Source organism: Podarcis liolepis, assembly GCF_965112155.1.
Source record: "Podarcis liolepis genome assembly, chromosome: 7".
NCBI lineage: Eukaryota > Metazoa > Chordata > Lepidosauria > Squamata > Lacertidae > Podarcis > Podarcis liolepis.
In genome coordinates this window covers 92,957,797-92,977,510 of record NC_139561.1, presented here as the reverse complement: position 1 = coordinate 92,977,510, position 19,714 = coordinate 92,957,797, and the positions used below count along the sequence as shown (strand labels likewise).

Here is a 19,714-nt window from a genome sequence, read left to right as displayed (position 1 = left end):
TCTGCATACAAACGCCGGCTTCCATGGCCAGTAAAGCGAGATGAGCGCGCAACCCTAGAGTCATCCGCGACCGGACCTAACGGTCGGGGTACCTTTACCTTTAATGTAGAGTAGTGGGATGCGGGTGGCACTGTAGTCAAAACCACTGAGCCTAGGGCTTGCCGACTGGAAGGTCGGCGGTTCAAATCCCCGTGACCGGGTGATCTCCCGTTGCTCGGTCCCTGCTCCTGCCCACCTAGCAGTTCGAAAGGATGTCAAAATGCAAGTAGATAAATAGGTACCACTCCAGCGGGAACGTAAACGGCGTTTCTGTGCGCTGCTCTGGTTTCGCCAGAAGCAGCTTAGTCATGCTGGCCTCATGACCCGGAAAAACTGTCTGCATACAAACGCCGGCTCCCATGGCCAGTAAAGCGAGATGAGCACCGCAATCCCAGAGTCATTCACGACTGGACTTAACTGTCGGGGTCCTTTGCCTTTTAAGGAAGAGTAAGACATCATCATCAGTACACTGTTCATCATCATTGGTACACTGAGCCAACAGTGTGACGCGGCAGCTAAAAAAGCCAATGAAATTCTGGGCTGCATCAATAGGAGTATAGCATCTAGATCAAGGGAAGTAATAGTGCCACTGTATTCTGCTCTGGTCAGACCTCACCTGGAGTACTGTGTCCAGTTCTGGGCACCACAGTTCAAGAAGGACATTGACAAACTGGAACGTGTCCAGAGGAGGGCAACCAAAATGGTCAAAGGCCTGGAAACGATGCCTTATGAGGAACGGCTAAGGGAGCTGGGCATGTTTAGCCTGGAGAAGAGGAGGTTAAGGGGTGATATGATAGCCATGTTCAAATATATAAAAGGATGTCACCTAGAGGAGGGAGAAAGGTTGTTTTCTGCTGCTCCAGAGAAGCGGACACGGAGCAATGGATCCAAACTACAAGAAAGAAGATTCCACCTAAACATTAGGAAGAATTTCCTGACAGTAAGAGCTGTTTGACAGTGGAATTTGCTGCCAAGGAGTGTGGTGGAGTCTCCTACTTTGGAGGTCTTTAAGCAGAGGCTTGACAACCATATATGTCAGGAGTGCTCTGATGGTGTTTCCTGCTTGGCAGGGGGTTGGACTCGATGGCCCTTGTGGTCTCTTCCAACTCTAGGATTCTATGATCATCACTGCTCTCCGACCTTTCCATCAGATTACACAAATGAAAGCGAAAATCTCACCAAGGTGCTTGAAAGACTGCATGCAAACTAGCAAAGTGAAACTTAATCAGACAAAACAGAAGGATTGTTGTTCGCAGATAAAGCTGATCCCAGTTTAGGCATCCTAAACAGGGACACACACATGGTTGCAGGTTCCATGGGTTCCCTCTAATTGCAAACTCAAGTGGCTGAATTCCACAAGATGGGGCTGCTCAAAACAAGACAGTGGTTTCATTAGGTATGCAGGGGTCTAATTTTGTAAAATAATGAAGACATTTAAAAACAAGGTGGTCTGACAAGCGCCTGTGTTCTTCCAAGACACAAATAACATTGATGATAATTGCAAACTTTTTTTCAACCCCATCAATGGTGAGTGGAAAAGTCCATTTGAAAGAGTGGTTTGAATCCAAACCATGCCTGCAAACTGACAAAGCAGGGTGAGTTCATTTGACAGTACCTCACTTTCAAAGGCATTCACTTTCACCCCCTTTGAAGCTGTAATCACACATCATAATGACTGCCACCTGTCAAAGTGGCCCACAGAGCACAGGGGAGGTTGGGATCTTTCCACCAGCAGAAAAACGGTTCCCATTCCTATTTTGGGGCTTGCCAGAAAGTAGGTATGAACTGTGGATAGAGAGGGGAAAGAATTGAAATATTTGCTCATTCTCCATACCAGTGGTCTCAACTCCCACCTTTCATTCTCTTTAAAAAGAATATAAAACTACACAGTTAGGCACAGATACATTTGCAGTTCAATCCTTTACATGCCTGCTCATAAGTAACTCCATGAGGCTTACCCCCAGATAAGTGGGTAGAGCATTGCAGATTGTGGGTTGTGGCTCCCCACACCTGCAAGGATTGCACAATCTTGACTGTGCATAGGATGCTTCATTGCGCACCTTTAGGCAGCAGGTGAAAACATTCCTCTTCATCCTGGCCTTTGTCTGATTAACATCCTATACCCTTTAGAATATGTGTTTGTGGGAGAGAGGGTTATTGTTTTGTTTTGTTTTGTTTATGTTCTCGTTTTTATTCTGTATTTTATGTTTTGTGTTTTCATATTGTATTTTTATGCTGTAAACTGCCCTGAGATTTATGGATGAAGGGCGGTATACAAACCTAATACATAAACAATTCTAAATATTGTTGAGTAAAAATTCCACATGCCAGAATTTCGCTCAGTAGGTGTATATATATATATATATATATATATATATATATGCAGGTTTTGGTGTCTTCGGGTGTCTTCCCGTGTAAGAGTTGGGGTGTCTAGGCGACGTTTCGACGAGGTCTCACTCGTCATCTTCAGGCTGGTGCTTTCGGCTTCTTGTTACTGGAACTGAAGCCGAAAGCACCAGCCTGAAGATGACGAGTGAGACCTCGTCGAAACGTCGCCTAGACACCCCAACTCTTACACGGGAAGACACCCGAAGACACCAAAACCTGCATTCCTGTACCCGTGAAAATCTACGAAAGCAAATATATATATATATATATATGTTGTTGTTGTTGTTCAATTTATGGGGTGCATGGGGTGTTAGGGGAGAGGCATGGTGGGGGACATTTCGTGATCCTTCTGGGTAGTTTGTCCACCACTGGTTTCCCCATCGCCCTGCATGCAGCTCTCATCTGTGGCTTCAAGAAGCTGTCATCATGCGACAGCAGCCACACCCCGGAAATGGCTTTGACTGGCAGGCTAACCTGTTGCCATATGCATTACTTTCTTTCCTTTGGACCACAACAAGGCTGAAGAGAGGGGTTCTGTCATTTGGACAGCCAAAGACCCCTATGTACACAAGCTTACGCCCCAGAGAAGTCACTTCGATGCTGCAAACACAGCAAAAACAACAGGTAAGGCAGCAGCCATGAGCTAGGAGCTCAACCTGACTGGTATAAGGTACGAGTACTATGGACTGCCTTTGTCGGTGGGAGAGATCATCCTGTCTCACTGGTCAGCTACAAGCCTGGCAGCTCCTGGACATTTTGGACTCACAGCTGTCCATGGAGGCGCAGGTTAACTTGGTGTCCAGGGCAGCTGTCTACCAGCTCCACCTGGTACGCAGGCTAAGACCCTACCTGCCTGTGAACTGTCTCGCCAGAGTGGTGCATGCTCTGGTTATCTCCCGCTTGGACTACTGCAATGCGCTCTACGTGGGGCTACCTTTGAAGGTGACCCGGAAACTGCAATTAATCCAGAATGCGGCAGCTAGACTGGTGACTGGGAGTGGCCGGTGGCCGCCGGGACCACATAACACCGGTCTTGAAAGACCTACATTGGCTCCCAGTATGTTTCTGAGCACAATTCAAAGTGTTGGTGCTGACCTTGAAAGCCCTAAATGGCCTCGGTCCCGTATACCTCCAGGAGCGTCTTCCCCCCCATCGTTCAGCCTGGACACTGAGGTCCAGCTCCAAGGGCCTTCTGGCGGTTCCCTCATTGCGAGAAGTGAGGCTACAGGGAACCAGACAGAGGGTCTTCTCGGTGGTGGCACCCGCCCTGTGGAACGCCCTCCCATCAGATGTCAAAGAGATAAACAACTACCTGCTATTCAGAAGACATCTGAAGGCTGTTCAGGGAAGTTTTTAATATGTAACGCTGTACTGTTTATAACACTTGATTGGGAGCCGCCCAGAGTGGCTGGGGAAACTCAGCCAGATGGGCGGGGTATAAATAATAAATTATTATTATTATTATAAAGTGCTGACCTGCCACTGTCTGCCTACTTCAAAGGGTGCTTGGAGCTCAGAGTATCAGTCGGGAAGCAAACCAGGCAAAAAGGAAAAGAAACAAACTCTCTTTTGGCTAGCAAACAGGCACGTCAGGAGCATGTGTACTGGCTTGCTCACCAACCTATTGCAGGTCAATGACTCATGGAAGATCATTGACCATGAGCTGAAAACCCCTCTGACTCCGCTGCTGCACACTGCTGGCACCAGCTGCAGCCTTTCCTCTGGCGCTCTGGTGGAGCACGCAGACCCCAGCCCAGTTGCTTTTGCGGGACCTCTGTTGGGGGCTGCTGCTGCTGCAGACGTGCTTCTGGGATGTATTCGTGGCTGCAGCAGGTCCCAATAGAGGTGCTGTGGTGGGGACCCAAGCCTCAGCCCAGTTGCCGCTGGCGCGCATGCACGCCCTGTGTCGCAACATCATGACGTAGTGATGTGACATCATGACATCATGGCATGGCATTACATCATGGCATGGGGCACACACATGGGACACAGGTGGCACTGTGGGTTAAACCACAGAGCCTAGGACTTGCCGATCAGAAGGCCGGCGGTTCAAATCCCCACGGCGGGGTGAGCTCCCGTTGCTCAGTCCCTGCTCCTGCCAACCTAGCAGTTCAAAAGCACGTCAAAGTGCAAGTAGATAAATAGGTACCGCTCCAGCGGGAAGGTAAACGGCGTCTCTGTGCGCTGCTCTGGTTCGCCAGAAGCGGCTCAGTCATGCTGGCCACATGACCCGGAAGCTGTACGCCGGCTCCCTCGGCCAGTAAAGCGAGATGAGCGCCGCAACCCCAGAGTCGGCCACGACTGGACCTAATGGTCAGGGGTCCCTTTACCTTTACCTTATGGGGCACACACGCGCAGAGCACCCACATTCTGGAGCCCAAGTTGGCACCGCAGCACTGTTGACTTAGGTTCTAAGCCAGTGGTCTAAAGTTCTAAGATGCCAGGTCCTTTTCACATGTGCTGCTGGCAATCTAGTTGTTACATTTGTGAAGCTGCTTTTCCCCATCTAAGTGCAGAACCTGACATTTGTCCCTCCTGAAATTAAGTTTTTTAGTTTGGGCCCAATTTTCCAATCTGTGAAGGTCATCTTGAATCCCGATTCTGTCCTCTGAAGCATTAGCTACCCCTCCCAGTATGGAATCATCTGCAAATTTGATGAGCATCCCCTCAATTCCTTCATCCAAGTTGTTTATAAAAACGTTGAACAACAATGGGCCCAAGACAGAACCCTGTAGCGCCCCTATTGTCACTTTCTTCCAGGATTCTGAGGAACCATTAGTGAGCCCTCTTTTGGTTCAGTCGGACAACCAGGTACAGATGCACGATTACCTCGTCTAGCCCACATTTTATCAGATTCTCTACAAGACTATCATGGCGGACTTTGTCAAAAAGCCTTACTGAAATCAAGATACGCTAGGCCCATATCAATTCCCTGATCCTCCAATCTTGTAACACTATTAAAAAGAGAGAGATTCCTCTGGCATGACTTGTTTTTGAGAAACCCATGCTGGGTCTTAGCAATTACAGCATCCTTTTGTAAGTGCTCAGAGACCTACCATTTAATTATCTGTTCTAGGACCTTTCCTGGTATCGATGTCAAGGTCACCAGTCGGTAGTTACCTGGAACTTCCTTTTCCTCCTGTTTGAAGATGGGGAAAACATTTGCCCCCCTCCAGTCTGCAGGGTCCTCACCTGTTCTCCAAGGCTCTGAGATTACATCAGCAAGGTCCTTTGGAACCCTTGGGAGCAGCTCATCAGGCACTGGGGATCTGAATTCATTTAAAGTAGCCTGGTGTTCCCTTACCATCTCTTTTCCTATCTTGGGCTGCAGCTCCTTCATTGAATTGATTGTTCTGTTGTTGCCAGGCTGACCCTGCTTTGCTTTTGGGTAAAGATGGAGTCAAAGTAGGTGTTCAGCCATTTCATCTTCTCTCTGTCACCCAACAGCTTCTCTCCTTCTTCCCCACTCAGAGGACATACTGCTTGCTTGTTCTTTGTCTTGCTTCGAAGATAGCCAAGGTTATTTTTAACCTCCCTTGCAAGCTCATTCTGAGCTTTAGCTCACCTAACCTTCTCCTTGCATCTGTTGGCTACTCATGTATACTCCTCCTTTGTGATTTCCCTTTTCTTCTTTTTCTTATACATGCCCTTCTCAAATCTCAGCTCACCTGCCAGCTCCTTATGCCTCCCACTTTTCTTCCTTGTTGGAATTGTCTGCATTTGTGCCTTCAGTATATTTCACCTTTAAGAAAGTCCCATCCATCTTGGACTCCCTTCTCTGAGTTTTTCTCACCATGGGACATCATCCAGTAGTTCCTTAAGCTTTTTGAAATCAGCCTTCTTAAAGTCCAGAGTGCATTTCTTCCTACACTCAGCTTTCCTTTACCTCTGTATCATGAAAACCAGTAGGACACACTCACTTCCTTCCAAAGTTCCCAGTATGTCTGCTAGGGCTGGGTGATATATCGATATATCATCCAAACCCGGTTTGAAGCTCACATCATAACTGTTTCATAATATTAGAGTTGGCAATATATCATGAATCACGATGTGTGTGAGGGCTAGGCAATATCTGGTTTTCAAAATTGTGATATATCCCCAGCTAAACATCGCAATGTTATCCCCCGTTATACATCACGATATAAACAATGCAATCTACCCACAATGTCTGAAATAAGGAAGCAACTAAGAAGAGGTGAATAGGCTAATGTCCTGCCAACTTCTACTAAGAAGGGGTCTAAAATGGATAAATCATGATGTCAGCAATCACCACGCAGTCAGTTTCATCAGCAGGCAAGTCAAAATGCATCCAAATAGGACTTTTGGTTTTGGGCTCGGCTACCAAATGGTGGTATTCAGGAAAATACAAAGTGTGGCAATGAGTCATAGCGAATAGAAATAATCTGGGACAGCTGTTTTAGACCCCTAAGTAATAGCAGTTGCCAGGGCATTATCCTGTTCACCTCTACATAGTTCCTCCCTTATTTCAGATATTGTGATATATCAATATATCATGATGTTTACCTGGTGATATATCATGGTATTGAAAACCAGATATCGCCCAGCCCTAATGTCTGCTTCATCCATTAGTCCTCCCTGTTGGTGAAGACCTGGTCCCTGATAGACAATGCCCTTGTGGCTTCTTCCACCTTGTGAGAAATGAAATTGTCAGCAATGCAATGTAGGAATTTGTTGGATCTTACATTCTTGGCAGATTTTGAATTCCAGTTGTTGTTTAGTCGTTTAGTCATGTCTGACCCTTTGTGACCCCCTGGACCAGAGCATGCCAGACCCTCCTGTCTTCCACTGCTAGCAGTTATTGGGGAAGTTGAAGTCTCCCATGACTACTATATCTCTCTTTTTGAACCATTCATAATCTGCTGCAGGAAGGCATCATCCAAGTCTTCAGTCTGGCCTGGACTAGGTCTACAACAGTGACCTTACTGTGGGTGTCTGCTGTAGTAAGGTCACTGTTGTTACCCATATATATACTCTCAATATGCCTTCCATGTTGGTCCAACACTCTAACCCAGTTCCTCAACCTTGGCCCTCCAGATGTTTTGAGACTACAATTTCCATCATCCCTGACCACTGGTCCTGCTAGCTTTGGATCATGGGAGTTGTAGGCCAAAAACATCTGGAGGGCCAAGGTTGAGGAAGCCTGCTCTAACCTATACAGCATGCTGGCTCCATATCCACCTGCAATGACAATGCCTAGGGAGGCATAGCATATAATGTCTCATCAGTTACACTTTGCTCCACAAGCTCATGCTAATTAACTCCATGGAGTAATCCAGATTTGAAATGTAGAAGCAGTCCTTTTTGTGGAATCATAGAATCCTAGAGTTGGAAGAGACCACAAGGGCCATCGAGTCCAACCCCCTGCCAAGCAGGAAACACCATCAGAGCACTCCTGACATATGGTTGTCAAGCCTCTGCTTAAAGACCTCCAAAGGAGGAGACTCCACCACACTCCTTGGCAGCAAATTCCACTGTCAAACAGCTCTTACTGTCAGGAAGTTCTTCCTAATGTTTAGGTGGAATCTTCTTTCTTGTAGTTTGGCTCCATTGCTCTGTGTCCGCTTCTCTGGAGCAGCAGAAAACAACCTTTCTCCCTCCTCTATGTGACATCCTTTTATATATTTGAACATGGCTGGTAAGTAGTGGCTGGTAGCAGGGTTTAAATGTCAGACCACTTAAAAGGATCAGATGGGTATTTTTTGCCATTTTCAAGTTTGCAGGCTAGATTCCACTTTCTCACTAGTACTGAGTGGCACTATCTTCAACTACAGCACCTTTTGATGTCTATTTATGATGCCTAAGCATCTCTTATATTGCTGGAGGGGAGGTATAATCTCTGCAGAAAACTAAACCCATAATAGTTGTTTATCGGAACATTGTAAATACAATGTTCAGGATCTTAAAGATAAATGGACTAGAGAGTTTGTGTGTTCTATTTCATCCTAATCAATTAAAAGTAGCTTCAGCAGCTACATGCAGTGTTTCTTAAAATTGAAACTGATTCAACAAGATCTGATGTTTCAGGTATACTGGAGTCCACAGTGCCTTTATAGGAAGGAATTGGCTAGCTCAGAGAGCTGGAAGGCTCATAATGTGTGCTGCTTCTGTGGGGCTTCCTTTGTGGTCAGAAATTATTGTTTGTATTAACATTGTATTGATTATATCCTTGATACCTGCTGATGTTCCTGCACTCTTAAATTATATCCCAGTGATGTGGGGGCTAAGAGATGCATATAGCTGCTGAACTAATACCAGTGTACTGGAAGAAGCAAGATCACCAGTGTTGAAGCAATGATTCTTCAACATCAACTTCGTTGGACTGGTCGTGTTGTGCGGATGCCTGATGATCGTCTTCCAAAGCAGCTACTCTATTCCGAACTTAAAAAGGGAAAGCATAATGCTGGTGGTCAACAAAAGAGGTTCAAAGACTCTCTCAAGGCAAATCCTTAAAAATGTAGTATAAACACCAACAACTGGGAAACACTGGCCTGCGAGTGCTCCAGTTGGAGAACAGCCTTTACCAAAGGCGTCATGGACTTTGAAGACGCTCGAACTCAGGACGCAAGGGATAAACGGTGCTAAGAGGAAGGCACACTTGGCAAATCCACACCGTGATCCACTCCCGCCTGGAAACCAATGTCCCCACTGTGGATGGACGTGTGGATCCAGAACTGGCCTCCACAGTCACTTACGGACTCATTGTTAAAACCGTGTTTATGGAAGACAATCTTCCTCAGCTACGAGGGATTCACCAAAGGAAAGGAAGAGATGCATAATAAAAGTGGGTTATGCAAGCCCTTATGCAAGCTAAGAGACTTGTACTCAAAGCTGGAAGGACAAACACCATGATCTACGATTCCATGGGTCGGCAAACTAAGGTCCGTGGGCCGGACCAGGCCCAATTGCCTTCTAAACCCGGCCTGCGGACGGTCCGAGAATCGCTGTGTGGATCGCCAGCGCACGTGTTCTTTCCCTCTCCCTCACACGGCGGAGCCTCCTCCCTCCCTCCCTCCTCTTGGCTTCTCCCCGCCCTGCCTAGAGGAGGAAGGGGGCTGGGCTTTGTTGGTGCGCTGCTCATCGTCCCGCCGTCAGCCCCTGCCACTCGCAAGACACAGGAGCAGCGGTTGGCTGAGCGCCCCTCTCAACTTGCCACCATTTCAAGCAGCCCCTCTCCGGAGCCCTTTCATGCGCCGCTCATCGTCCCTCGTTCATCCCCCCCCCCAAAATATAGACTGACCCCCATAAGGTCTGAGGGACAGTGGACTGGCCCCCTGCTGAAAACGTTTGAGGACCCCTGCCTTATACCATGGGCGGGGTACAAATAAATTGTTGTTGTTGTTGTTGTTGTTGTTGTTGTTGTTGTTGTTGTTGTTACTACTACTACCAGGCCTTGTCTGTCCAGAGCAAGAGTGGATAAACATCTGTGATTAAGAAAACCTGCATCTGATTAGTAAACCATATTAAGTGTGCTTTTAAAAATATGTTCTTTTAAAGAAAGAAATCTAAATTGAAAAGAATCAAATGCAATTCATAGTAGGCTCTTTAAAACCAAATCTACAACTCTCTGACAAGTGCATTAATCTTAACCGGAATTTTGTTGGAACAAGCCAACTGCAAACTGATTTATGTAGCGGGTTTCTTTCAACAAACGTTTATTAAAATTAATTACAGTTCAGGGTTTGGACATAATGTCAAACTGCAGCTAATCAATAATAGAAGCGAAAGTTCTCTGTCTTCATGGCCACCCTTGAGAAGAAGAGGGGCACATGCAAGGGGAAGACGAGCTTCATTTCTTCCACACTGAGTCATTGTGATGTCTGAATGCAACCACCCAGTTAAGGCCTGCTTTTCTTTGCGAATGAACAGGGTCCCCCAGCCAAGTATTATTAATATCATCAATAGGTCAGCAATATTCTGTAAACTATGAATATATAGGTACTGCAAGGCAACAGTTTGGACATATTCTTTCCATGCTGCTCTTCTATCCACTAATAGGGACGCGGGTGGTGCTGTGGTCTAAACCACTGAGCCTCTTGGGCTTGCGGATCGGAAGGTCGGCGGTTCGAATCCCCGCGATGGGGTGAGCTCCCGTTGCTTTGCCCCAGCTCCTGCCAACATAGAAGTTCGAAAGCACACCAGTGCAAGTAGATAAATAGGTACCGCTGCAGTGGGAAGGTAAAGGGCATTTCCGTGTGCACTGATTTCCGTCATGGTGTTCAGTTGCGCCAGAAACGGTTTAGTCCTGCTGGCCACATGACCCGGAAAGTTGTCTGCGGACAAATACCGGTTCCCTTGGCCTGAAAGCAAGATGAGGACTGCACCCCATAGTCACCTTTGACTGGACTTAACCACCCAGGGGTTCTTTACCTTTACCTCTTTTACCTATCCACTAATTACCTACGCTTGCTTCTGGAAAATTAAGCAGAAATATTTCAAATAGTAAGTTGTTTGTGGTTTATTTGCACAATTTCTTACTGCACAGAGAACCATAATGGCTTAATTTCACAAATGTTCTGTGGCTTTTAAAGTCAGGCCAGATCCATAGCGCAAAAAGCACACGGGCTTGTATGATTGTGCCCATAGACCATATGTTTATTTATAATAGTAGTCAATTAGTAGCTTGTTGAGGAAATATATGGATGATAAACTGGAACATTTATTTGTTTTTCTTGGTGATGTAATTCAGTGATTTAAGCTAAGGAAGCTTAAATGCCTCTGCATCAATCAAGGGCAGGGGTCCTCAAACTTTTTAAACAAGGGGCCATTTCATTGACCCTCAGACACTGTCGGGGCCAGACTATAGTTTGAAAAAAATATGAACGAATTCCTATGCACACTGCACATACCGTATTTTTCGCTCCATAAGACACGCTTTTTTTCTCCTAAAAAGGAAGGGGAAATGTCTGTGTGTCTTATGGAGCGAATGCGTGGTCCCTGGAGCCGAATTGCCCAGGGGAGAAAAGCAGATTGTCCTCTTTTCTTTTTTTTTAGAAAGAGGGAAGGGGGTGTTGAAATGAAGCTGCTGAGCAGTTGATCGGCAAGTGATCAGTAGGGAGATAAGGGACACTAGCAATAAAGGAGGCTGCCTGGGAGGGGGGAAGTAAAAGCCCATGGATCCTCAGGATTTTTGCATTGGGGCACCCCAAATTCACCACCAGATCACATAGAATGTCCATGGCTAAAGCCTGCACCAAAAACTCCACATATCTGCTGTTTCGTGGGGCAAAAATGTGGTTACAAAGAACGGTTCCACATGGATTCTCAGGATTTTTGCATTGGACTACCCCAAACTCACCGTCAAATCACATGTCTGTGGCCACAGCATGAACCACAAAAACCATACATTCACTGTTTCGTTCAGAATATTTTCCCCCTTGTTTTCCTCCTCTAAAAACTAGGTGCGTCTTAGGGAGCGACAAATACGGTAATTTATTTGTCGTGCACAAAAAGCAGGAAAAACAATAAGTATTTAAAATGAAGGACAATTTTAATAAACTTAGTAGTATTTCAGTGGGAAGTAAGGGGCTGCTTTTGGCTAAAGAGATGGTCAATATCGCTAATGCTCGTCCCTGCAACCCAGCCTACACATGGATCACCCTCACCCCCATGGCCCAGTCTACATGCAGGCCTTCCATGCCCCCATCCCCACAACCCAGCCTGTACACGTCTCCCTAACCCCCTTCCCCACGACCCAGCCTATGAATGTGCTTCCCTAACCCAGATCCCCATGACCCAACCTGCACCCGTGTCTCCTTAAGCCCCACCTCACAACCCAACTTGCTGCTCATTTTCCATCTCCCCATTTTGATTCGCTGGCCCCATATTTGCACAAGCTTATTATCCCAAAATACAGACGTGCTTTTACACTTGCAAGACTGGATGTTTTGCCATCTGCGGTACTGGAGGGTCGATTCCAAAAGATCCCGCCTGAGAAACGTCTTTGCCCCTGTGGAGGCGGTAGCACCGAAACAGCGACACACGTCCTCCTGTCTTGCACTCTCTTCAAAGACCCGAGGAACGAGATCATCACCCCACTCGTACTAACCATCCCAGGGCACTCAGCCACTGCCACAATCTCCTTTCTTCTATCAGATCACAATGAGCAGATAACAGCAAAGGTTGCTAGGTTCATAGCAGGGGCAATCAGAATGAGGGCCACTAATTGACTGCTGATTCAGGACTATAAATTGTGCTCTTATATCAAATTCTCCTTTCTGCGTATACTGTAATGTTTTACTGTTGCTATGGCCATTGGCTAATGCGAATAAAGTTTTATCTATCCTATCCAACTTGCTGCATGTCGCCCTAACCCCTATCCACCACCACCCAGCTAGCACGCCTGTCCTCCAACCCCAAATCCCCATGCGCCAGCCTGCCCACATCTCCCTACCCCCCGATCCCCACGGCGCAGCCTGCCCGTGGGTCGCCCATCCCCACGACTCACTGCGGCCTCTTGCAAAAGTAGTCTCCTCTTGTGCACTTTCTCGGGACAACCGCAGCCCCTGCCCTGCACTGACCCGAAGGGCATTGGGAGCCGAAGAGCGCATGCCACAGAGGAGGCGATTGGGAGAGCAAAGCTGCCCGGAGGGACGCGACTGGCGAGCGATCCTGCACACACTTTGCCAACTAGGTTGACACTACCGCTCAAACCTCTCCATTCTGAAGGAAATCAGCCCTGAGTGCTCACTGGAAGGACAGATCCTGAAGCTGAGGCTCCAAGACTTTGGCCACCTCATGAGAAGAGAAGACTCCCTGGAAAAGACCCTGATGTTGAGAAGGATGGAGGGCACAAGGAGAAGGGGAGGACAGAGGACGAGATGGTTGGATAGTGTTATCGAAGCTACCAGCATGAGTTTGACCAAACTGCGGGAGGCAGTGGAAGACAGGAGGGCCTGGCGTGCTCTGGTCCAGGGGGTCACGAAGAGGCGGACACAACTAAACGACTAAACAACAACCGCTGTACGCCCGCCTCTCCGCCGCCGCCACCACTGCATAGCCCCTTCTGCGGCTGTGCCCACCAAGCCCGCTCACCAGCAAGGCCGCCCACTCAGTCAGTCCCCTCACCCCCGTGCGGTGAGGCGTCCACGGCTTCCGAATGGCTGCAGGAGCTTCCAGGAGCCGCAGAAGCGCTGCTGCCCACCCAGTCCCACCCGTGTGGCGAGGCATCTGCGACTACTTTTCAAGGAAATGCTGTGCTCGCTGGGTTTACCTCAGTGCACAGGGACTGACTGAGCGGGCGGCAGGGTCCGCGGGCCAGATTTCTGAGCCTAGTGGGCTGGATCTGGCCCGCAGCCCTTAGTTTGAAGACCCCTGGTATAAGGCCTGATATAGAGTTTCAATAGAGAATTCAACCAAGCAGCATCTTCTGCTCACTGGACTTCCAGCTCCAGCTTTCTGCTCAAAGCCCCAGCTCTAAGAACCAACCTCAAGGCACTTGGCTGCAGAATAAATCTTCCAAGTCTAGATTTCGGTGGGGCAACTCAGAGTCTTGGGTTGGTCCCTGTAATACATTCACTGCTGTCATGGATGTTATGCCACTGAGACCATATAATACCAGTCTTGAAAGACCTACACTGGCTCCCAGGACGTTTCCTAGCACAAAGTGTTGGTGTTGACCTTTAAAGCCCTAAACGGCCTCTGTCCAGTATACCTGAAGGAGCATCTCCACCCCCATTGTTCTGCCCGGACGCTGAGGTCCAGCTCCGAGGGCCTTCTGGCGGTTCCCTCATTGCGAGAAGTGAGGTTACAGGGAACCAGGCAGAGGACCTTCTCGGTAGTGGCACCTGCCCTGTGGAACGCCCTCCCCCCCAAATGTCAAAGAGAAAAACAACTACCAGACTTTTAGGAGACATCTGAAGGCAGCCCTCTTTAGGGAAGCTTTTAATGTTTAACAGACCACTGTATTTTAATATTCTGTTGGAAGCCACCCAGAGTGGCTGGGGAAACCCAGCCAGATGGGCAAGGTATAAATAATATATTATTATTATTATTGTTATTATTATTATTATGCACAATGTGTGGTATGAATGTTACTAGCACGCACTAGTCAGTCTTTTGGGATGCTATGCAAGCAGTACTATACACATCAGCAAAGTCAGTTTCCTCCCAGTGAAATTCACCATGTGAGAACTGAATATTCTGTTGTTGTCTTTGAATGGGAGTTTTAATTAACGTTGACACTCTGCCCTCCTCCCTTTGTCAGAGTTCAGGAATAAGTCCATGTTTCTGGGTAAGAAAGGAAGCCTCTGAGATCCCTGCACAACTAGCAGCTATACTGCAGGGTGCATTAGGGTCCCCTGCCACACGCTCACTCTGTCCCTGGGGAAAACGTCACGGCTCGTATACTGGGGAGGAGGAGATCAAGAGGCATAGTAGCCAAGGTGGTATACGCCAGACATAGTTGGACTACAACTCCCATCAGCCCTGACCATTGGCCATATTGACCGGGCTGACTGGAGCCATCATCCAACAGCATTTGGCAGGGAGAATGCAAGCAAACTTTAACCCTTCCTAGGGAGCCTAGGGTTGCGGGTGGCGCTGTGGTCTAAACCACAGAGCCTAGGGCTTGCCGATCAGAAGGTCGGCGGTTCGGATCCCCACAACGGGGTGAGCTCCTGTTGCTCAGTCCCTGCTCCTGCCAACCTAGCAGTTTGAAAGCACGTCAAAGTGCAAGTAGATAAATAGGTACCGCTCTGGTGGGAAGGTAAACAGCATTTCCGTGTGCTGCTCTGGTTTACCACTTAAGTCATGCTGGCCACATGATCCAGAAGCTGTCTGCGGACAAACACCGGCTCCCTCGGCCTATAGAGCGAGATGAGCGCCACAACCCCAGAGTTGTCTGCGGCTGGACCTAATGGTCAGGGGTCCCTTTACCATTACCTTTAGGGAGCCTCAACATACATTTTGGTAATCTAGCAGGAAAGCCTTGAAAAGCTTATCCTAAGAGCCAATTTGTAACCTTTCGCTTTTTAACAATAAATTAACAAATACTGTCTTAACTGCAAACTACTTCACTAGGGTTTCTGTACCAAAAAGCTACGGGCACTTTTGACACAATAGTATGCAGATATGGGAAATGTCTACCCAAATATAAAGTGATTTACCATTACATGTCCCTCCTAAAATACCTTGCAAAGTTTTGTGGACATTCTTTAAAACCTTACAACTGCTGTAGTCTTCTGTGCTAGATAAATGAAGCCTTGCTTAAGACACAGCAAGATTACAGTTCACCTCTTACAAGTATATGCTTAAAAAAACACCCTACTGCATTTGTGATACTCAAAATCCAAATTAGGATCGCCATAATTAGTGTAGGGGCGTGGGTGGCGCTGTGGGTTAAACCACAGAGCCTAGGGCTTGCCGATCAGAAGGTCGGCGGTTCGAATCCCCGCGACGGGGTGAGCTCCCGTTGCTCGGTCCCTGCTCCTGCCCACCTAGCAGTTCGAAAGCACGTCAAAGTGCAAGTAGATAAATAGGTACCGCTCCGGCGGGAAGGTAAACGACGTTTCCGTGCGCTGCTCTGGTTCGCCAGAAGCGGCTTAGTCATGCTGGCCACATGACCCGGAAGCTGTACGCCGGCTCCCTCGGCCAATAAAGCGAGATGAGCGCCGCAACCCCAGAGTCGGTCACGACTGGACCTAATGGTCAGGGGTCCCTTTACCCTTTACCTTTAATTAGTGCAATGAAACACTGCGGAGAGGAAAGGAACACTTACTGTTCAAACACGGGTTATTACTGCACCGGTCTATCTTCTTCTCACAGTTGGAACCGTGGTAATTCATTGGGCAGTGGCAAGTGTATCCGCCAATCCGTTTCTCCACACAGGTCCCGCCATTGAAACAAGGCCCATCGGCGCAGGTCATGGCACTGACTTCGCAGTTCTTGCCGTAGAAACCTTGAGGGCAGGTGCATTTGTAGTCATTCTCCAAGTCCTGCAAAAAAAGGACAGAGAGCCGAGTGATTAGGCCTTTTTGCCCAGGATGGAAGAGGCTGAGGCACAATCCGCTGAGGTTGTCTCCTGTGTAAGACCATCGGAAAGAGGAGATTGACCCGGTCCCAGCTAGATTTAAATGCTTGCTTCATGGTTACCTTTCCTCTTGACTCTTTTCCTTGTGCGTTTTTTGTCTCTTAGTTTATAAGTCTGAGAACAGGGCCCAACTCAGGTTTTCAGGAGACAGACAATACAGTGGTACCTCGGTTTACAAACTTAATCCGTTCCGGAAGTCCGTTCTTAAACCGAAACTGTTCTTAAACTGAGGCACGCTTTCCCCAATGAGTCCTCCCACCACCAGTGCCCTTCCACCATTCGGATTCTGTTCTTAGTCCGAGGTAAAGTTCGCAATCCAGGACACTACTTCTGGTTTTGCGGAGTTCGTAAACCGAATCGTTCGTAAACAGGACTGTTCTTAAACCAAGGTACCACTGTACTAATCTTAAAATGACAATAAAAAAAATGTGTTTCATTGGAGTTTGCACAGGATATATTCCCAGTGGCTCATGTCTCACTGTGTTCAGACCCCTAATCCACTGCAGTTGTGCATCTCACATATAATCAATACAAAAGACATACCTGTCATGTGTTTTAAATAGGGTTTACATTTTGATCACATTCTGACATTTAAGCTCCAAGCAGAACCAACTGATCATTATTTTGGCTTCATCCCATCAGTTCAGTTCCTGAAAAGCGTACTTAACATTGTAAATGCTCCAGCTCAAGGGTTGCCAACCCAGGGGTGCCTTCCAGATGTTGTTGGCCCCCAGTTCCCACCATCCTTGATCAATGTGCAGCATAGGAGACTGGGGGGGGCAAGGCAACCAGGCCCCCCTGACAGGCACCAGCTTCCACAGGGATCCCCACCCTGGCGAAGGCAGCAGAGTAGCCAAGGCCCACAGTGAGCAGGAGCGGAGAGAGGGAGGGAGGCAGGCAAGGGGCAACCCCAGTGCAGTGCAGCCCAGCACTCCTCTTTGCAGGTGTGTGTGTGTGGGGGGGGGGTTATCCGCCAAGGGCCATGTCAGCATGGCCCCGCTTGGCTCCAGTGGGGGGGGGGGCTCTAGTGGCATCAGTGGCTTGCCCGCCCCAGGCACCAGCAACCCACACTACGCCACTGTCCTTGATCATTGGCCATGATGGCTGCAGCTGATGGGAGTTGGAGTCTCATAATATCTGGACTACAGCAGTAGTGATGTATGGAAGTGAGAGCTGGACCATAAAGAAGGCTGATCGCCAAAGAATGGATGCTTTTGAATTCTGGTGCTGGAGGAGACTCTTGAGAGTCCCATGGACTGCAAGAAGATCAAACCTCTCCATTCTGAAGGAAATCAGCCCTGAGTGCTCACTGGAAGGGCAGATCCTGAAGCTGAGGCTCCAATACTTTGGCCACCTCATGAGAAGAGAAGACTCCCTGGAAAAGGCCCTGATGTTGGGAAAGATGGAGGGCACAAGGAGAAGGGGACGACAGAGGACGAGATGGCTGGACAGTGTTCCCAAAGCTACCAGCATGAGTCTGACCAAACTGCGAGAGGCAGTGGAAGACGGGAGGGCCTGGCGTGCTCTGGTCCAGGGGGTCTCGAAGAGGCAGGCACCACTAAACAACTAAACAACAACAATATCTGGACAGCTCCATGTTGGCTAGCCCTATCCCAGCTAAAGCACTTTCAAGGATAGAAGGAATGAAAGACATCTTGGACTTATAGCTAATCTTTCACTTCATTTCACTTGCAGAGGAGCCTCACTTTCGTTAGACTTGATTTGGTCAAAGCATTTCAGTTCTTGCAAGGCTTAACGATGAATGCTCTTGGCTTAGAAAACCTAAAGGTCATAGGTCTTTAGACCTAAACAAATACAGGTTACCTTCATATGTAGCAGTTTATAGATCTGACCTCATATTGCAAGTTACCCTAGGTGAGTGGTGGTGAACCTATGGCATGCTTGCCAGAGGGGGCACTCTGTGGGCACGCGCGCCGTCGCCCCAGCACAAAGCTGGCAGAAGGCGAAGGTGGCGCGCCGAGTCCTCAGCTCAACTTGGGCAGCCAGAGCACCATGTGCGTAGCGGGTCGGCATAGAAAACTGCACGGCAGGAGCGAGATGCGATGTCCGTCAGGGCGCCGACTCTCTCCAAAACGGGGGTCTCAGCTATTCTTTGGCCTGAGTTCATTGCACCCAATTGCATGGAGGCTTCTGGAGCATATTGTGGCAATTAGTATTTTGTGCAAGCGGATTGCGAAATAGCACTGGCAATGATTTTGGCGGGCCCTCAGTTTCGGGTGCTGCGCAAGCAGGACAGTAAAGAGCCGAAATCCCCAAACTGGCCCGTTTGCTGCAGCGCCTTTAGGGCTCCTTTTGCTCAGTTGCTCTGCACAGGATGCCCAGACTGAGGAAGGCAGCCTTGTGGCCAGGGAGGGGCAAAGGGAAGGGCCGGGTGAGGCATTGGTCTCATTCGGATATGTGATGCAGGTGTGATGTTGTTTTTAGAGGCTGGGCATGGATCCTGGGATTTGTGTCCGAGCAGACGCGCCTAAGATGGGGCATCGAGGGGTGCAAAATGGAGCCACAACCTCCAGGGTGCGCGTTTTCCCTTGGGGAGCCTCCACTGTGGATGGGGAGGGTGTACCGCTCTGCACGAGTTCAGAGGCACGCTGCCACATTGGTGGGCTGCCCAGAGTTCCAAGCAGCCGCCTTCCTCCTCCGCCTGCTGGGAGGTTGAGGCTTCACACACCCTACATAAGGGCTGGTCAGGGCTGGGCGAGGGAGCGGGGCTAGCACTTGGGACAGCCCTTGGGCCCTTTCAGGAAATGGCAGTGTGATGGGAGGGCACCGCTCTGCACGCGCTCAGAGGGCCATGCCAAGAATGCTTGCTTGCTCGGGCTGGAGCTTAAAAGTGGGGAATCGTTAAAGTGTGGAATTCTCTGCCAAATAATTTTAAGTCAATGAAAGCACTTGGGATTACTTTCCTTTGTTTGGATCATCCTTAATGCAAACTTTTACCTTTCAATAAAAAGTTGTTTGTATCACTGAAAGCTCTGTTGCTGCTTTTTTTCTTTCACGACAAAAGATGCTAATATATGAGTTGTTTTTTCTAAACTAAAATCTCAGTAAAGGTAAAGGGACCTCTGACCATTAGGTCCAGTCGTGACTGACTCTGGGGTTGTGGCGCGCATCTCGCTTTATTGGTCGAGGGAGCCGGCGTACAGCTTCCGGGTCATGTGGCCAGCAGGACTAAGCCGCTTCTGGCGAACCAGAGCAGCGCACGGAAATGCCGTTTACCTT

The 19,714-nt window shown here is 48.4% G+C and overlaps 1 protein-coding gene and 1 long non-coding RNA gene across 2 annotated transcripts in view; both read right to left on the bottom strand.

Annotated features, from left to right (window-relative positions):
* LOC310712949 overlaps window positions 1–19,714 on the bottom strand; it is a 2,318,697-nt gene that overhangs the window by 471,536 nt on the left and 1,827,447 nt on the right. The gene's annotated exons all lie outside the window — the stretch shown is intronic.
* Window positions 1–19,714, bottom strand: part of DLL3 (delta like canonical Notch ligand 3) — a 173,404-nt gene that overhangs the window by 92,545 nt on the left and 61,145 nt on the right. Inside the window, exon 6 of the mRNA XM_083516186.1 lies at window positions 16,163–16,379. Within this exon, the coding sequence (XP_083372312.1) occupies window positions 16,163–16,379 (217 nt within the window). The remainder of the gene's footprint in view (window positions 1–16,162; window positions 16,380–19,714) is intronic.